This window comes from Cylas formicarius, unplaced genomic scaffold, assembly GCF_029955315.1.
Source record: "Cylas formicarius isolate icCylForm1 unplaced genomic scaffold, icCylForm1.1 PGA_scaffold_5__7_contigs__length_24384050, whole genome shotgun sequence".
Taxonomy (NCBI): domain Eukaryota; kingdom Metazoa; phylum Arthropoda; class Insecta; order Coleoptera; family Brentidae; genus Cylas; species Cylas formicarius.
This window is the reverse complement of record NW_026844341.1, coordinates 14,150,347-14,171,122: the sequence shown is the minus strand read 5'-3', so window position 1 is coordinate 14,171,122 and position 20,776 is coordinate 14,150,347. Positions and strand designations below refer to the sequence as shown.

Genomic DNA, 20,776 nt, shown 5'->3' with positions numbered 1-20,776 from the left:
TTTGATTTGTTTTTAAATAAACATAATTAAAATATATTTGGGGATTTTTTTATGATGCATACAAAAATGGTTCAAATGAACGGAAATTTCGCCCGCTTGATGAAGGACCAACTCCATTTAAAACACAACAATTGTTTTAATAAAAACTATTTACAATTCGTTCCTGATTGTTTCTTCTGCTGGAGCGGGAACACCGACCCATTCCTGAGGGTTCCTCAAAACTTCCAGCAAAGTGTCTTCTGGAGATCCTTTTACTGGATGATGCATGTATTCCCACTTCTGAAACGTCCTGGTTAGTGACGACGACAATAACAACAACACAGTGTCTTACCGCGTATAACGGTAAAGACATTAAAATGCTCTCGTATCGGGCACCGGGTGTGTACAGTCCAAACTTTGTTCCTCTGTCATAGATCAAATTGAACTCCACATACCTGCCCCGTCTTAGAAGTTGCCATTCTCGTTCTACTTTGGTATAACTAGCCGTTTTGTGTCTTTGCACCAATGGGACGTAAGAAGGCAATACGGAGTCGGCGCAATCGGTAACGAATTTGAAGCACTCCTCCTGATCGGGGGTGTCTAAATCGTCGAAAAATATCCCCCCGACTCCTCTCCGTTCCCCCCTGTGTGGTATGTTGAAGTAATCATCACACCACTTTTTGAACCTAGGGTAGTAAGTCTTGTCGTGCTTGTCGCAAGTCTCTTTTAAGGTTGTGTGGAAGTGTACCGCATCCGCTTTGTTTAGGTAGTAGGGGGTGAGATCGGTACCGCCCCCAAACCACCACTGCGTGGTGCCAGCACTTTCAACCTAACAAAAACATGTATAAGTCATTTGAACTCCTCATAATTGTAATTATCAAATTTCTACCACCTTTCCCCCAACCCAAATAAGGCATTTATTCAGATTGGCTTACCTCAAAATACCTGTAATTAAAATGTATGGTAGGTACCATGGGATTAACGGGATGGATGACTGCACTGATACCAGCTGCGAAGAAAGGTAAATTTTTGCCCTGTTCAAGGTTCTTACCTCTCGCTCGCATCTGGGCTACGGCGGGGGCCGGCAACATGCCCGACACCACCGAAATGTTCACTCCGGCCTTCTCAAATACCTATAAAAAAACTTAGATCATTGGAAACAATGGCGAACCTTTGATGTACCTCACCCTTCCTCCCTGCATTACACAAGTAACCCCCCCACCGCCTTCTTTCCTTGCCCATCTCTCCACTAAAAACGTCTTCCCTTCTTCCTCCTTTTCCAGTGCTTTGCATACTTCACTTTGCACTCGCATTATCATAAGCTCCATCTTCGTTTTCATGTCTTCTGAGCGTCCCGAGAGCTGGTCTAGATCGGTTATTGGTAAAGCCATGAAACCTTTTGTGTCGATTGGATTTTTTGATGAAAATAAGGCCAGACCGGCGGTGAAGAGACCCCCATATTTGCTGAAAAACGACGCGATCCCTTATCAGGAGCACAACGAGTGCGTGCACGCGTGCAAACCCGTTCAAGGAGAATCATTATCAAGCAAACAATCTGTTAAAAATCACGTACTTACCGGAGATCTATTTGTTCTTGGATTTTCTACTACATAAATGTATAATGCGAAAGTAACACAATTTGCAAGTATATAACCCGTCAATTTTTTACCCTTTAACGTACGTTTAAAACAAAAAATGTTTGTTTTTTCGAAAACAAAATGTGTACTAGTTTGAAAAAGCTACATTACATTACATACAAGAAATGTCACCCTGCTTATAAACATATGTGAAACCAGTATGTCAAAAAGAAGACTTTCGTACTTACCCGAATTTTACAAATTCGCGCCTTTTCTGACAGTAAATCAAGGTAAGTCCCCTAGCGAAAACACTCGCGACCATTTTTATCACCAGCGTTAAACAATGTGCCACATAAAAATTCGCTTAATACCTCGGTCGCGAGATAACAATTAATATAGGTTAGAACTGCTGTAGTGTAATCAGCTGATGGCGGAAAGTGGGCTGTCCATGCGTTTGTCGTACGCGTCCTACGTCGTCCCCGACCCAAACGCGACGGAGAGAGACAAATGGAACGTGGTATTTTGCGATCGGGAGCGCGAACGAGCAACATGTGTGTTTTCAGCCTCGCGTTATTGATCTGACATTTGTTTTTTGCCCGTGCCGTACCCAAGAAATTGCGATTTTCGTGTAGTGCTGTTGTTTCGCGAATTTTCGTGAAAAATCCTACGAATTTTCGCGTTATTTTCACGCGGAAGCGCACTTGCGTCCTCGACGTCCAATCGTTGGCGCAGAATTGCCTCTTGAAGGACCGAGTCGGGTCGAATTGGTTCGTATCGTTGGCCCTTTTCGGTGACATTTCCGAGCGAGATCGAGCTGCGCGACGTACGTCGGTGATTGGATCTCTGCCACATTTTGCCGTATCCCGGATTTTCCGGCGGGATACTGTACATCGGAAAATCGTCCGGTGCAGCAGTTCGGGACGCGATTGCGATCTGCGCTCGATAACAGCAGACAGGTTTTCCATTGTGGCAGCAAAATGGTCTGAGGGGATCCAGTGGGATTTCAGATCAGCGACGAATTATGCCGCCAAGGCAACTGTGATGCCGGGTGTCGTCGACTTTCGCAGCCGTAGTACGTCGCAGACATGAAAAAATTTACGTTCAAAGGGGTTTTGGACAATTTCCGGAATTCGGTGGTGCAGGCGCCCACCAGGCCCGATCAGGAGATCCAGGAGACGCTCAAACCGGACAACTTTCAAGTTAAGAGGGTAAGAATTTGATCTATTTAAACATTTTTCGCGATCGCGCGTGACTGGTTGCTTATTTTTTATAACCAACGCGAAGCACATTATGTCTAAATATTGCGGCAATTAGCAACATTCGCACTTCCATTTTTTTGCCTATTCCGTTAAAAAAATACGCAAAGACGTATATATGAATACATTAATAACCAGTTACACTACAGCCCTTTGTTCAAATTATGGTTTTAATAAAAAATGGCTACTTGAACAGTGACTTTTGAACAAATTTAAATAAGTATTAATAATAATAATAAAATCAACAAAAGCATATGGTTGTAAGTGGAGTTTTCGAATATTTAAGGAGTATAATTTTTTTGGAAATCATAATCAGCTAATACACCATGATTTAAACTATTTAAACATGCGAAGAAAACGAAGATTGTTTTCAAGATCAATAGATATGCGCATTAACTAGAAGCGCAAAGTTATCTTAAATATTTTAAGTTCATCAGATCTTTGAAAGTTTTTCTGCCACTATCACACCAGCTATCTTAATTTTTTTAGTCGTGATATAAGTCGACCTTCCCCTTAGTCTCGTAATTTTTTGTATACATCCCTCAGTAATATAAGACAGTAAAGCTGTCGCAAGAAGAATTCCGTAAGACATGTGTGATTGAACGAGTGCAATATATCAGCTTTTAAGTTGTGAAGGGGTTAGAAAATCCCATTTGAGATAACGGTCAATAACCATTCCCGGATACTTTACGGATTCGGCTTCTAAAATCTCTGTGTTGTCGTCTATCTTTAGCGGACCAATTGTTGCTCTATGGCGTAAATGGTAAGTATGGAGTTTTATCAAAAATCAGAGTTAACTGCAATATCCTCAGTAAAATTTATGATTTTTGCATGGGAATATATTGTCATTAAATCATTTATATAAACAAATAATAACAGCGGCCCAATTACAGTGCCCTGCGGTATACTGCAGGTAACCATCTCCACACCGCTGATAGACCCCTCTACTGACTTCTGTTAGCGAGATAACTTTTTATTAGATTGTAAATGTATCTCTTATACAAAAGTCTAGAGTGAAATTCGGTGTCAAATGCTTTGAAGAGGCCTAAAAACAGGGATATACTAGGCTGTTTGGAATCTAATGTATCGCCAATCGTCCCGAGTCGAATTTTTCTCCCTTAATTCGTACTGACGATTCGAAAATTGTGTAGAAAGTTCACTATTCGTATTTTTATTATTTTTTCAATTATAACAGCGAAATGGAACGATATTTAGAAATTTTTGTTTTGTCTCCTCCTGTGTATATGGGCTTAATTATACCAATCTTGAGACAGTCAGCAAAGCACTGATCACGAAAACCGTTATTAATTAAATATGTAAATACTGGTGATATTTGATCCGTCACCTACTTCAGATATTCACTTTTTTATATATTTCACATCCGGGAGATTTCTTTTTTTCTTTACAATTTATTGCAGGGATTATTCTCTCTTATATTCAATTTTACTGATATAGTCTTGCCTAGCGGTTTTTATAGAAGATTTAACTCTGTTTTAATGGAAATTATATTGATGTTTTAGCTCGACATGACTTAGTAATCGCATATTTTGGAAATATTTCCAATATTTACCCGTATTTCCTACTATTACCCAAATGTTTCCTCGTATTTCCTCGCATTATCCAAATATTGGCCTTCTATTACGCCGTATTGCATAATATTTCCTAAATATTTCTTTTCGGCATAATTTTTCGCAATAATTGTAATGCGTTATGTAAAATATATAGTAGTGGAAAAAGTATGGAAACTTTATAATATCATAAGCATTTCTCTGTCTACAAGTTTTTCATATTCCATGGAAGAATATTCCACAAACATTTGTTTTATTATTTTCAGTATTGCGTAGCACAGACTGACACTTTCTAGCAGTAGAATCAACCAATTTTTGTAAACTTTCTGCAGGAATTGGCGACCACTCCGATTCAGTGATACTAACGACTTCCTGTTGATTTTTAACATTGAAATGCATCCAAGACAATCAAAAGACGTTCAATGTGTTTTTTCAGATCTGGTTATTGCGATGGTCATTGAAGTACGGGCGACGCTCTTGCGGACACTTTTGCGAGGTATCTCTGTTATTTTTATGGATAAAAAGTTTCGGTTTTCACGATGGTACTACTTTAAACTAATAAAAGTAAAGATACCTTTTTAGTTTTTGAGGTACAAAATTCAAAATATCGCATTTTCAGGCCCATTTTGACTTACCCCGGTATATAGACATTAAAAGCTACCAAACTTTAATCCGAAGTAACTGCATAGCAGTCTTAAAGAATTGACCGACCAAATTATTAAACATTAATTACTTTCTTGGAGACAGTTAATTGTGACAGAAACATTGACTTATATACAACCCACAATTTTTTTTCATACAACGGCTGGAATATTTAAAAAAAAATTATTTCCAGTTGAAAAATGCAATCGTTTGCAACAGGCAACCAAAACAATAGGTCCAAATTATAAAATATTGTTTATTTAAAAAAATCAAGTCTTCTGACAGAAAATTTATTTTTAGCTCATTTTTGAGCGCCCTGTAGATATTAACAGTCTATTATCAACAAAGAAGAAGTCTGTAAACGTCATGTTTGGAGACTCGATTAGAAGTTCCCTTTTCATTTTTGTGTTATTATATTTGAAAAATGTATTATCGTTCTTCTAAATGACATTAGTTTCTTCATTTATTGTTAGATGCTTATGAAGCTGCAACGTATTAAATAGACATGTGGATTTGTTTTATCCGATGCATTTTTAAAGGAAAAGGAAATAACCTATTTAGAATTATGACGAGTGGTTACAAGACTTTTTGACTGATGGAATATTTGCGAAAACTAAATTCATAATTACATGCAAAATAATATCTGGTCTCAAACAGTCTATATTTAGACTTCAAACTAAATTACAACTTCTTCAAAAGGAAATTAAAAAAAAACATTTCATTCTTTTAAAACAAATTATAACTGTTCTTCTCTTTTTATACAAAATTTTCGGTTACGGCTAATATTTGGCCCACAAAAACTCCAATTTTCAGTGTCCTTAATTTTTTTTGCACATTACAGACACACCCTGTACATAATCCGAAAAATGTCCGAAGTAAAAGTTAAAGCCTTGTATCTCCCACGCTTCCTGGTATATGATTTCAATAGAATAAACGATTAGGGAGAAAATATTTCTTTTCTGAAAGCGTGCATTTAGTCGTAATAGTAAATGACGTCATCGCGTCTACATTGAGCGCGAGATATAGCGATCGATTTTATCAAATATGTCGGGAAGCGGGTATGATAGATGAAAACCGTAAATACGAAAATTGTTGCCTTGGATGTGGTCTACAGGGCTGTATAAATCAAAAATCCAAATTTTTCACGAATTTTAATTTACTACTGATAATTTACTTCCGAAAAGAATAACTTTCAGGGGTTTTTAGAATTTTGTCCATACTTAAAAAAACCTTGTCTATAATCGAAAAGACCACTAAAATAAAATTTACTGGATCTTTCGCGTTTTAATTTGAAGTCGATAGCTGCAAAATTTAGACACCTATTACTTAATATGGCACAGAATATCCAGAACACCATATAACATAGGTGAAAACCTTAAATACAAAAGTTTAAGCGGCTAATAGTCAATTATCATTATAAGGGGAACTCAATTTTCAGTTTTTTGCGAATACACCTTGTACATATTTGAAAATTATCAAAGTTTATAGCGCTGGATCTCGCGAAACATTTCTTGCAAGAATTCTGTTTATCGCAGAAACAGTTTTCGAGAATGAATTTTTCCTTGTAAATGCGATTTTTAATTAAAAAAAAATGCTTATTGTTTTTCAACAAGATAGTGCGCCATATCATACCGTAGTGCCTATTTAAAGTTGTTTAAATCAACTTTTTCTATTTTGGATTGGTCGGTACTGGACCACCGAATGGCTAGCGAGGAGCCCTGACTTGACACCCGCGGACTTTTTTACGGGGCTGCATAAAAACGAAGTGCATACAAACAGGTAATAGTGTTTAAGAGGTAAAAAGACTTGATGCAACAGACGCGGTTAAAAATATAACCATATATGCAATTTGTATTGCCAAACATGGCGGTTATGTAGAAATTTTTTTGTAACTGGTAATAAATTTTATTTACTTGCTAAATACAGTTTTTTTTATTATAAAAACCGGTCCTTTGTGACTGCCCTGTATAATATATTTGCGTCATCGATAGGTCGAAACATTAATTAAACATTCCCAATTTTAGTTTTCAAGTGTAATAAAAAAAAATTCTACCTGTTTTCCGCAAAAAAATTAAAAAGTTCATTTTTTCTCAAAAACTTCCCAAAATTTTGTATGCTACGTAATGAAAAAAGAAATACTCAAAATTAAGAGGATAATTAGAATTTTTAAAAATATTCATAGCCTTTCATTAAAAAAAAACGTTGGTTACTACTCTGACACAACGGAATATCCTGTATACATAGAGATACTATAAATAAAATATACACTTAGGGTCCGGAAAAGGCATTTGACGGAGTTCCATGACGAAGAGTATGCGGGGTCTAAAAGAGAAAGGGGTAGACAATAAGAATATATGAAGTTAATGTAAACTATGTAATAAATGCTTCCTATGAGATAGGAAGGATTCACGACTCAAGTGGGATTAAGACAAGGGGGTGCATTAAGCCCAATAATAACATTAAGAAGTGCGCACAAAAGGTACAAAAAATTTTTGTAGGATATAAAAGTGAAAATATCTGAAGCAATATTTGCTGACGATGTAGTGCCAATGGCACCAAGTGCAAAAAGTCTACAACATAATCTGGACATATGGAATGAAATCTTTAAGGAAAATGATATGAATATCGACACCAGCAAAACCAAAGTAATGACACCAAAAGAGTTAAATATTAATATTAACATTGATGGTCTATATTGTTATTTTTATATTGCTTATAATTCAAATGAAATAATAATAATTATTATTATTATTAGAAAAACATTCAGTCATAAAATATTTTCGAAGATTTTTTGAAGTTGTATTTTCCGTCATACTTATTACTTAATTTAACAAATATAAATATTAATAATTTGTGACGTACTGACGTTCTCGTCAGCTATCGTCGACAATACCTAGATGGGCGGATGAAATAAAAAAAGACAACAAATGACTAATTATAGATTAAATGGACAGGATAAAGGTCAAATCTCTATTGCCGGTATTACAATTGGCAGAGTTCACAGCCAGTGACGCGTATGTTAATGATTTATTTATACGCGTTTAGGTATTAATTTTCGATTTAATACATCACCGCTATGATTACAATTGATTTCTCATCAAAGAATATATTTTACAATATATCTTAATAAATTGCCACTACTGTAACTCGCATTTTTCGGTATTTTTCATATTCAACCAACAAAAAGAAAGCAAAACATGTTTTTGCATATTTCGATCCTAATTGTAATTTTTAGTTAAATATTCGTTTTTATTATTTACTAAATAAAAATACTATAGGTGCACCTACCTGTTAGTGACCGCAAAGTATTATTTCCGTATTTCCATGTTTTCTTTACAAAGTCTGAGTCATTCAAGAACTGGTTATATTATATTATTGACATCCCGCTCGATTTGTTAACATAATATTCCTTCACGACGAAAATTGATAGTCTGCTATATATAAATATTATCCTAAGTGTATATCTAAATAATAAGCTCGCCATTTTTTTGTTTTCTGGTATGTCGTTACATTTTTACAGAATTGCAACTATAAGGAATAATTTTATTTGGGGTTTGTTCTTAGGCCTTTGGCTATCTTTTCTAGTCTAAAAAAATATCTCATTATCAAAAATATGACTCACCATCTGATTGTACAGGGAGAGTGAACGATGGAGTAAACTTCATTGTCTCATTCGTTTCAGTGGTTATGAGAAAATGATGAATACAAAACTTCTAAAGAGTGCTTTGAATTCCTTTTAAAATTTTAACTAAACTTTTTTCTTTTTTTACTTTTCAATATTTTTGAAGATGCCGTCAATGGTAGATGCAACGGAGTTCGAATTAGATGCTACAGGGCGTTCAAAATAAATGAATATATTTGGATCATTTTAATAAATGATAATAATAAAAAAGCAACTTTTATTAAATATGTTATATCCCAATTTTTAATACTTTGCGATTTATTTCAACTTTTCCAATATTTACCCTTCTTTCGTATACTAGTTTCCAAATGCTTTTTTGTCAAATCGAAAGCAGTCATAAAAGTAGATTTATGTACAACTACAATATTACCCTCTCCGTCTGGAAGGCTGATACATTGACGGTGACTATCGCGAGGGTCTTCGTATGAGCCATGACTTCTTCTCTTTACGTCAGTTAAATGTCAGTTAAATCAGTTAATGTATTAAGAAAGAAGAATATTTATATATATATATATATATATATATATATATATATATATATATATATATATATATATATATATATATATATATATATATATATATATATATATATATAAATATTCTTCTTTCTTAATACATTAACTGATTTAACTGACATTTAACTGACGTAAAGAGAATATTAAAAAAAGGTTTGGTGAGTATCTAATCCACTATACTAACAACTGCGCTAAGCCTGTGAATTAAAACCTACAGCGCATAAGATAACAGATACTTCCATATTAGAAATTGAAATATATATATATATATATATTACTTACTGTTACTGTAAAAACTGTAAAAAAGAAAGTTTTTACAGTAACGTCGACGCGAGCAAACCTCGCGTATCGGAATTATTATTATTATTATTATTTTAAACTCTTATATATATTTTAACTGTTTCGTTAAATTTGTGTGTATTATGTGTGTGAGTGCCGTATACAAATCATTTTTTGTTGGACTTTTATCTTTTATCAAGGGCACTATGACAAAACCAAACGCTTTTAAAGTATAAACTTCCATATGATGCTACCTCTTCAATTTTAAGATTTGTGTTTGTCTCTTTTTGACTGTACCCCTTTCTGAAGAAGGTCATAGAAGACCGAAACGTCAATATATGGACAAAAAAAATTTTAATCGCTTTTAATACAAAGACCTATAACCCAAGAACCAAAAGCTAAACATAAATATAGAGAAGGTCTAAGAAAAAACAAAATATTAACAAATATATATATATATATATATATATATATATATATATATATATATATATATATATATATATATATATATATATATATATATATATATATATATATATATATATATATATATATATATATATATATATATATATATATATATATCTTAATACATTAACTGATTTAACTGACATTTAACTGACATTTAACTGACGTAAAGAGAATATTAAAAAAAAGGTTTGGTGAGTATCTAATCCACTATACTAACAACTGCGCTAAGCCTGTGTATTTAAAACCTACAGCGCATAAGATAACAGATACTTCCATATTAGAAATTGAAACAATGACTTACTTGTAGGTTAGGTCTCTTTTTTTTTAAACAATATAAACGCACAAGACATATTACGGCACTTGACCCCCTTGTTGTGAAAATAACAGATCACTTACAGAAAGCGCTATCTATCTGCGTAATTTGTTTCGGAAATTATAATTCTGACAATTTGCCCGCTTGATGGGTCATAGCGCATGGCACGTAGAACCTTGCTATATAAAAATCTAATTTTCAAACAAAATGGCACTTAGCCCCTTTGTTACTTCTAGTCCTCCATTGTTCATAGCTTTGCACCCTTAAAATAAATAAAACTAATTAAATTAAATATGTTGGAGTCATTATAGATTCAAATTTAAGATGGCAAGAATATATTGAATACATCTCTAACAAAATTATGTGGTGCTGCGGTTAAACGGGACACAGGCGATCGACACAGACGACAGAGAAGAGAATTTAATAACGTAAAAGGAACTTATTTTCCTTGGCACCCTTAATAAAGGTCATCCCGAACTCGTTATCTGTCCAGACCGGAGACGCTGAGCGTTCACATTTTTTTTCTCTCTCAATCTCTCTTTGCACACCATCCCAACTCCCACTTTTACCCACCTTTTTTTTCGTCGTTTCCACGTCGACTTCGGTTTCGCATCCCGGGCGTCGCGACGGTCCGTCCGACGCCGCGGCGTCGCTCTTTTAATTATATGCTAATGTTTCGTTTTCTTTCTCAGGTTCGTCAGAGCCGGAAACTGGCAGTAATTTGTTGCAGATTGCATAGTAGAACGGAAGCTCCAATGCGAAACTGGTCATTCCGGTTTGTTTTATCCTAAACTAATTGTTTTCTTCCATTTTCCTCAAACAATAATAAAAATGTCCTTTATTTCCGACTTTCCGACATATTACAGATCTAACACAATAAAATTAATAGAATAAAAATGTTAAATTCACACAAAGCGACTTAATGACAAAAATGACCTTGATTTATTTAAAATTTATGTAAAAATTATGTTATGAAAGCATCATAGTCCAAAAAAGTTTTTGGGTCTTACGCATGTGTTAAAAAACAATCTGATGGAACAGTCTCTGAAAAGTAACCTTTTTCCTCACTCAAGTTGCCACTCAACAAATAACTTTCAACTTCAAAGTATTTCTTTAAGTGAAATGCTAAATCTTGACATTAAAATTCAAGTCGGGCTAAAAAAAACTGCTCTGTATATTTTACTCTGCTTTATAACAATTCCCTTAAAATTGCATTATTTTCGCAAAAATGGAAGTTTGCTTGTGCCCACGTTGAAGAAGGGACGTAAAGATGATATAAACAAAAAAACAACCACCTTATAAGCAAGCTGTCAATTTTGGCAAAATTACTTTATGTTCTTCTTTTTAATATTGTTAAAGTGCACAAATGGAATAAAAACATACCCTTGTTGTTTAAAATAAGGAAGTTCGGTACCTTAGGGAAAACCATAAATATGGTAACACCTTCTATGTCACCATTGAGTGCGGCCTAATAAGAATCTCTCGCATAATTCAATTTCATAAATCTACGTCTAATAATTCCTGAGATATACGTCCGTTGCGACTTTTGATAACTATATAGAGCGAATAATTCAAAATAAGTTTTTTTTTTCAAAGAAACTTCCACAGGCTACTGTAATACTTTTTACAAAACTTCTGCGTCGGTTTTTGCTGACTTCAGTTTCAGTCAAGCTCTGAAGAAGCCAACAGGATGATTGGCGAAACGTCAGCAATTTCGACTCAGGAAAAACCGACTCAGGAGTTTATTTATTATTTATAATTAATTAATTAATTATGCCTCCACAACACAAAAAAAAATCAGTGGAATTATACATGATTGGCTTTGATTATTGAGTTTTCCGCCATCTTTCTAAAAAGAGATGATGATGTGAAGACAACGCTCAGGTTTGGACTCTATTTCAACCGGACGATTATTGAGTTTGATTCACTTTCTGGTATTTAATAATGGAAAGAGCAACGGTTACAAGGATTCTTCTTGAAGAATGCCTGAAGACTGGTTAGTCCTTCAGCAGCGTTTACTTGTACAAATCAATGGGAGAGAATATTTTTTACTAATATTAATGTAATGAGGATCTTATGCCACAGTAATATTTTTACCACAGTAGGTTGTGGTTTACACTATGAAATGCAAGTTTAAAATAAAAAACTCTTTTTAAACCTTAAATAAAACTGTATGACAGATAAGGCTGGATCTCCACCATTTTTAAAGTCTAGAATGTGAGATACGTTGCCCTTGGAATTTTATTTGAGTTTGAAACAGTGCTTAGTGTACAAGAAACATCAGCACTTCGATTTTCATCCAATTAAACGATAGCCCGTGATAATTTTCTCCGCGCGTTTGAAGAAAATTAAATTAAAAAATAAATAGGACCTTAATTACCCGCAGCCGTATTACGGTGCGGACCCGCCTTCGTTTTTTTATTATTATTAATTACTTAAAAAAAAAAAGAAAATGTAATCGTTCTTAATTAACTTTTTTTTTTTGGTTGGAAAATTAATTCGGCGCGGACAACAAATGGCGGTAGGAAATTGTCGACGACCTTTTTGATTTTTCGTTTTTTCTAATAACCATGACCTCCAGATGGCGTTGAAGTTGGATTTGAAATCTAAATTCACGAGTAGCACATAAATTTTGTTATTCTACTAAATAGTTATATATTAGCTCTATTGTTACTTCTTTTATAGTTTAGAAGCTGATATATTTTATTACAGTGTCTTATAGTTGTTGATGAGACTGATTTGTCAAACATTTTTAAAGGCTTCTTATCAAATGCGTTTAAACATGGCTATAAAACAATATTAACGAGGAGAGATTTACCTTTAAAACAATTTGCATATTGTGATATTTTTGCATTTAATGAATGCATCTTACAATTATATTTAATGACGCTTGTAATACAATAACTAAAACAGCTAATGAAATAAAAAGCATTTTAAAATAACAATTTTATCTTATGCCACGTTCCTACATAGCTTCATTTTTGCTCATTCAGAATTCAGTCTACTAATTTCTAATTCTAAAATTCTTAGTCGTAATTTCAGAAAAAAATTGAAAACAAATTTTAAATTCTTCTCAAGATACACTGTAAATCAAATAGTTGCGAGATCGTTACCCACCGTTAAGTTGGAATATATAATCACAGATTTAGAACATCAAAATGTAGATTCTAGTTCTTCTGAAAGCCAACTAGAGCTTGGAACTTATGATAAAGGAAGTGCGAATGTAGAACCTGTCGATTCAAGTGATGAAGAAGATACAACAGTGTTGTCCGAAAGCAGTAAAAATATTAAGTTGAATTATCGCATGCAAGCATGGACTACTTCCTGTAATATTAGCCATTTTGCATTAAAGGAGATATAGATCTGATGATAACCAACAATAATTACGATTACATCATCATACATCATAGCCTAAATTTTTCAAAACAAATGACCATAAAACCAAAAAGGCAATAATTTATATACAAAATTTAATTTGTTATCCAGAAAATTAGCAAATATTTGACATTTTGACAACATTGTAACCACTGAAATACGTGCGTAAATAGAGAAACAACTTTGTTTTCGCGACGACTTTTATGTAGGTAAAATGTATATCAGAATTGGGGTATAAAACTAATTTGAAACACAGTTTAGGAATATTGAAAGGGATGAAAAGAATCTAGTTCAAATCGCCATGTTTTCCATTGTTGAAATCGAAATGAACTTCGTATATAAGGCAACCATCTTCTCATAAATAGAAAAAATCACATTAATATCAATAATGTCTACTAAAAGTTTCAATTGTAACATCTTATTTGGCGTTTTTAAAAATAATAAACATTTTTTTTCGAATTTTGTAAATATGAATATGTACATAAAGTTATTATATACCTATCCAATTTAAGAGAAAGCCTGTGAACTTTATCAAGCTGCCATCAATCAAATAATTTAGGAGAGCATCATAGGAGCATTTAAGAAATCAATTCTCTAATATTGTTTTACCGTTAATAAATAACTTTTTGAAATAGTATATTATGCAACAAGTGCGGTATTTGACTCACGAGTTTATTTGACACGAGCGGAGCGCAGCGGAGCTAGTTTTTTAATAAACGAGTGAGTTAAAAAGTTTACCGAACGTGTTGCATACTCAAAATTCAAAGCGTGGGAAATATCTCCGAAAACATCCGATTGCTCCCAAATCCGTGCGGTAAAATCCCGGAAATGTTAAAAAAATATATTTTTTCTACTCTCGTCTGTAAAATCCGATCTAGCGTACGGGAAGCGTCACTTTACCACGTCAGTTTCGTTTTTCATGAATCCGGAGCCACTTCGGACATTTCCGGGATTTTACCGCACGGATTTGGGAGCAATTTTGACGTTTGTCAATTCTGACGGTCATGTCAGTGAATGTATTAGCGTTGTTTACCCAAAAACTAACGGTCGTAGAAAAAGTATAATATGCAACACATTCGGTAAACTTAAGTCGTGTATTAAACAGTCGCTCCGCTGCGCTCCGCTCGTGTCAAATAAACTTGTGAGTCAAATGCCGTTTACCGGACTTACACCTTTCTTACACTGTTACGTAACATTTCTATAAAATGGTAAATATTGTTATATAATTATTATGGACGACTATTAAATGAACATGTTGCAGATAAGCAATGGAATAGGAATTGCAGAGTTGTACTGCGGAGAGAAAAGAATGCTAGCATAATAATTAATGTAAAGAAATGCACCAAACAGATTCGGTTAGGTATTAGGTCTAAAAAATGGCATTTCATTCCCAGTCATGTATTAAAATAAACTTTTTAGAACCATTGGCTCGCAAATTCTAACTTATCAAGAGCTACTTCGAAGCAGTCCTAATGTTATTGCCGCCCTGACCGCTGGCCATTTTTTTCTGTTTTACCGCTTTACCCGATGTTGATTCAAAAGATATAAACTTAAATCGATGAACGGTGTTGGTCGCCTAGTTATCAAAAATGATTGCGTTTAGCGTATCAATTTTGAATTATTTTCGTTTTATTCTAATTCAGCCACATTTATGCAAAATAGTCATGGAATTTTTCAACGTATGAGTATGTGCCCAATGCGTCTATACATAACCCTATACTATTCCTTACGATGCATTAAATAATAACAATTTAAAGGAGTGTTTTTTATTTGATTCAAATTTAGCGTTAATTTTAATTTTATCTTTTTAGTTACTACGACAGAACGATTTATCTGTATGTGCTCTGCATAGCATAAGCTCTCAATTGAAAGAAAGTCGCAAATTTGGCCTTTTTGAAAACGTTTTTGAGCAACAAGTTTGATAATAATAAGTTTGTGTAAATGGGGAGTTGAAAATTGTAATTTTTTTAACTTTTTGTACATTTTGTATTTGTATCACACACGTTCGTTTCGATTCGATTATCCGTTTATCCGATTATCCGTGTATCCGGATTTGGTGAATCGATGAAAGGCGAGACGGCGTAAGAATTACGGGGTGTTGGGTCAGGTCGTATCAAGTTCTATCCATTCGGGCGCTCCTTGCCGGTAAATTGAAAAATTTGCTACTGGGTGCGTTCAGAAACTGGTTGGGAAATAATCTTTCGGACGACTAATTTTTCACATTTCGGATGGAATACCTAAACCATCACAAGTACATTGAGAAAAAGCCACATTTTGATCGAGAATAGTAGCCACACTCACTATTCCGTAAGACTTATATTTCTTTCTAGCTAATTCTGAATTCTTGATACAAATTTCCATTGCAATATAGAATACCCTATTTTAGTCATAAGTATTTTTAACTCTTTCTTGGAACATACCGTAATACTATTTCAATAAGTGATATTCAATAGAAATTAGTTTCAAATATATATTATTATTCTAAAATCTCTTATAAGTCATAATATACCTGAAGAGAGTTTAGTTTGAGTTAGGTTCAATTTTAATCATGGTTAGTTTTAAGGTTCATTTTATTCAGTTACTTTAAGTTATAGCTAAAACTTAGGTTGGCTTAAGTCAAGGAAGAATAAATTATTTTTTGAAGAAATGTATATAAAATATCCGAATTGCACAGTAAACTAAAGGATGCTTATCAAGTAGTATTAAGCATTGTTTTTTTAGTATACCGGGTGACACAAGAAAGTGGGAACACTTTAAAACTTTTAATCGACTTGAGATAGAGATTTGAAATTTGGAAGGGTTAATACAGGCTGAATATGTAGTTAATACTTTCGGTTTGAGCGGAAACGACGGTAACTTTCCCGTTTTAAATGGCACAACCAAAATTTTTTTTGCATCCTTGGATTCAGGAGATCATAAGACGGTTTTCTCATTTTTTTTTGTTTTTTTTTTTTTAATTTTTTATTTAATTGTTGAAGATTGTGTCTAGGAGGCTGTGACCATCTGACATCACCTGATCATGGGACAAATTGTTTTCTTTACTTGTCTGTTGTCTATTAATTTTTTAGAATAACCTAGTTCAAATAGCACCCTAGTGGGAACAAAAACTTTTTAAAACCGGTACTTTTCTTGCAACATTTTGACACCAAAATTTTCACTTTATTGTGTCTCCCGGTATAGTTAAAATTTTGCTTTATTTCTTTATAATCTAGAAACTTTGTTATTCCCGAATATGAAGTTTGAGTCACTTTGTAAATATACCCAAATAATTATTGGTTATATATAAGCATATGTTCATATTTACTTTTATTCTTAAAATCACCCAAGCACCCGCTATATATAGTTGAGTTAGTTGTGTAACTTCTGCTTTTCAATTTTAGGTAGAAAGAAAAAAAAATTAATAACATCGAGTGGGGCTTGAAATCAGTCCCCACACGCAAGGTGATCGGGTTCATATCATGTTAACTACTGTGATGTATTCTATTACGGACGCTGCCGCATTATTTTACATTCTCTGTGTTGTTATTCTTGAAAAAAAAAAGTATTTTCCTTGAAAATTTCCACCATAAACACGTTTGTATTCTTGAAATTGCGGAATAGAATTGAAACAAGGAGAAAGAATTCTATGTCGTAAAATGTTTCAGAAGCATTTCAATCAATGAACGTTGGCAGTTTTATGCCATGCTTTATAATATGTATATTGATAGTCAATTGAGCAATCAACGAAACGTAGAAGATGGCCCATTTATGAGGCATCACTACCTTTATATTTAATAAGTCAAGATACCTCTCCCCTTTCTTCTTTGTAGCCATTTGAACAATTTACAAAACAAATCACAAAACCCCTTATAAACTTAACCTTATTTTATGGCAAAAAAAAAATCAAAACAAATCCCAAATGTCAGATGTGACAAATGATTGAAAACAGCTGATGATACTTTTGTTATTTGGCCTCATGATCAAGAATCCTTACTAGATTTTCTTAGCCCTTTGAATTCTATATACCCTAACATACTTTTTACCATTGAATTAGAAACTACTAATGATCTCCCATGCTTAGATATTCTTATCAATAGAAAATCAGACCTAATATTGGGTCATTCTGTTTACTGAAAACGTACGCACACAGACCCATTGAAGCATTGTCACATCACTATCCGGTCCAATAATCAACTCTTTTGTTTAGAGAGCCGTAAAATGATATCAGCATTGGTCATTGAACCCAGAATTAAAACATCTGCTCTAATAATTTTCACATTAAGCGTTCCATCACAAAATACACTTCACCACAACTTTCAAAAGGCAAAGATTCCGAAAGCAACCCCACACTTGCCACTGTTGTCCTTACTTACATTCAAAACATCACTGAATCTCAATGTCTTCGATTTTTGAAAGACAAAATTCCGTCACCAGTTTACAGCATTCTATCTATACACAACACAGAATACCCGACGAAAACTATGAACTAGACTCAAAGAACATGAAAGAGCCTAAGGTAGAAACTAAGAGACTTAGACAAATAAACTCATCAGCAGTTACCGAACACAGCACGAAACCGGACATAACATATTCAATCAACCAATTCTTCTACCAACGAAAAATCAGAGAATCTATAGAAATCTATAAGCAACAAAACAACCTTAACCGCGACTCGGATCTTTCTCTTTCACCAATATGGAAATCAGTTATCCGAAACAATGTTCCAGTTAAGCTCTGAAGAAGCCAAGAAGTCGATTGGCGAAACGATTCGAAGAAAGACAAGGTTCATGGCCCTCCCTTAGTTTCGCCCCCCTCAAACAATATATAAGCAGAGTAGAAGTTAGACTCTGAAGAATCCCACAAGATGATTGGCGAAACGTCAACAGGTTAGATTCATTAACACCCGTAACTGAAGGAATCCAGAATATTTGTAAATAGTATTTAAATGGTTTTGTCAGTTTTGCCCCGTCGGTGGCGTTTCACTAGAGATCAGATTCTCTATCGCAACGTAGATTGAAAATCTACTTGCTGCAAACGACCATTGTTTTTTTTTCAAATATTCTCTGGAAGATTTTGTCCACTATACGAATTGAGTGCATACAATTCTAAAAAATTAATGTCAGTATGTTATAAACGCATGGTCCATCACCAGAAATGATTCGACTTTCAAGTCGGTTAAGACGTCTGACTAGAAATGAGATTTTCTATCTCAGCGTTGGTTCATAATCTACCGATTGCAAACAACTACTGTTTTGCTTAAAAATCCTTTTTTTTTTAATTAACAGCTAACCAAATAATGGAGGATGGATTACTTTGAATGTGAAAATATGGATTTAGACGAATAAACTTGTATTTTAAATTTTCTGAATAAATTCCCAGAAATTGTGGTACTTGTAAAACGACTCTTAGGAAGTGCATTTCACCCGACTCCATTTCAAAATTGCCTTGGCAACAAGCTCACGTGTACTTCGGATTAGGGAGGGGGGGGGGGGGGAGTACGGAGAATCGGCGGAGTTAACGAAAAATCAATCGCTTTTAATCGAGTCGAGTGATTTTTAACGGCTGGAAACATTGCCATTTTTTATTGCGTCCGATAAGGGCGTTTAGTGGGTCTTTCCTATTTTTATCAAGGCGGCCGTGTCGGCTCGCGAGATCGATAAACCGAATGCAGTCATAATATACAACAACGCGGGCCCAAACCTCCCCCCTCAGCCGCCGCGTTATGCCTGATCTGTTTGGGTTTGGTTAAGTCCGGGTTATAGCGATAAATATCTTTAGGATTGGGAGAGGGAAGGAGGGGAACTAATTTTGGCCGATTACTGCGAGCGATTAACCTGGAAAATTCTAGAAAGGTAATCGGTATTCCAAAGCCGTTTGATTGGTCCTCGTATATTGCTCCTGGGTATCTTTTTAAAAGTCTCGGACAACTATCGCATTTTCTGAAAACATATTTTGTTTTTCCTAAGTCTAAAAAATTAATTAAAAATACAGCGTTATATAGTCTGTTTAGTTCATATCTAATGTACTATGTACAGCCTTAAGCGGGGCGCAAATGGTATTTCAAGCATCCTGTATTCGAAAATAAAAATGAATTAGGATTCGTTGCTATTTTTAAACCATCACAAAATGTAGAGAGAATAACAGTCTTTATACAGGGTGTTCCAAAATTACTGCTCCAAATTTGTACGTTAAAAATAAACCCTAGTTTCCTATATAAACATATGTCCGGAAACGGTTTCTTTCCAAGATACTTAATATTGAAATTCTATTAAAAAAAACTATTTCTTTGCACACTGCGTTCAAATAATAAAAGTCATTTTTTGATGTGAAATGTATTATTCAAAATTGATAAAATTATTATTAAAATCCACAAACAATTTGGATCAATATTAATATTTTAACTTTTTCCCGATAATGTACAGTTTTTAAGTAAAAAAAAAAATGTCCACCATATTTGTTGTTCGATATCTCCCTAATGCTTGACTTTTGAGCCAATGTTTATATATAACAACAAGGAATCACAATTAAGTTTTTCATATTATGTTGATCTGAATTTCAAACACTCATTGCCTATATCTATATTTCAATATTTCAATGTTTAGTGCTTGGGTTCTGTTACCTTTTTCTTAAATTTGTAAGATTTTAAAGCTAGACTTTTTAATTTTTGTTTATTTCAAAGCTTAAAAGGATTTTACTACAAATTCAAAGCATCAAAATTTCCACGGTACTGACCCATTTAATTTTTTAATTAATTTTAATTAATCGAACCATAGCACTGAAAATTTGATAGTTAAATAACACGGTGAATATGCATATCAAAATTTATTTGCGTTAGCTGAATCTTTGCGCAAATACAGACGGCGATAAGTTTGCAACTATGTTGCATTGTTTTCGTTGTTAACAAATAGAAACTATTGTCATTATACCTAAATACTAATAAAAACTAAAAAAAAAACACTCTGACTTGATACTTTTTGCCTGAGCAACAATATTTCTATGGGATTTATCATAATGATAACGATAAGGGGTCTATTGACGGATTTTTTCCTTCTTCAACTTGCAACTGTTTTTTTTTTGTATAAGTATTTTGCTGATCCTTGGTTCTTTTTTTTGCTATAGTGCTGTGATAACTAG

The 20,776-nt window shown here is 33.8% G+C and overlaps 2 protein-coding genes across 3 annotated transcripts in view; one reads left to right on the top strand and one right to left on the bottom strand.

Moving 5' to 3' along the window:
• Window positions 1-44: 44 nt before the first annotated feature.
• On the bottom strand, window positions 45-1,992 carry LOC132701733 (oxygen-dependent coproporphyrinogen-III oxidase). Of its 2 annotated transcripts, none has more exons than XM_060669884.1 (5): window positions 1,805-1,992; window positions 1,167-1,443; window positions 915-1,112; window positions 332-808; window positions 45-279 (listed from the first exon to the last, which is right to left on the bottom strand). In XM_060669884.1, the coding sequence occupies exons 1-5, from the start codon at window positions 1,876-1,878 to the stop codon at window positions 151-153; spliced, it is 1,155 nt and encodes a 384-aa protein (XP_060525867.1). In that variant the 5' UTR covers window positions 1,879-1,992; the 3' UTR covers window positions 45-150. The 2 variants fall into 2 exon arrangements, with proteins under 2 accessions (XP_060525867.1, XP_060525868.1); XM_060669885.1 differs by lacking the exon at window positions 1,805-1,992 and adding an exon at window positions 1,557-1,776.
• A 152-nt stretch (window positions 1,993-2,144) lies between these two features.
• The window catches only part of LOC132701730 (syntaxin-binding protein 5), a 315,174-nt gene continuing 296,542 nt past the window's right edge, over window positions 2,145-20,776 (top strand). Inside the window, 1 exon segment of the mRNA XM_060669880.1 lies at window positions 2,145-2,764. Within this exon segment, the coding sequence (XP_060525863.1) occupies window positions 2,642-2,764 (123 nt within the window). The 5' untranslated portion in view covers window positions 2,145-2,641.

Coding starts and splice junctions, on each gene's coding strand:
- LOC132701733 (XM_060669884.1), bottom strand. CDS start 1,878: ATGGTCGCGAGTGTTTTCGCTAGGGGACTTACCTTGATTTACTGTCAG. Junction 1,113..1,166: donor GTGTAATGCAGGGAGGAAGG/GTGAGGTACATC, acceptor GTTTTTTTATAG/GTATTTGAGAAGGCCGGAGT. Junction 280..331: donor TGTCTTTACCGTTATACGCG/GTAAGACACTGT, acceptor AGGACGTTTCAG/AAGTGGGAATACATGCATCA.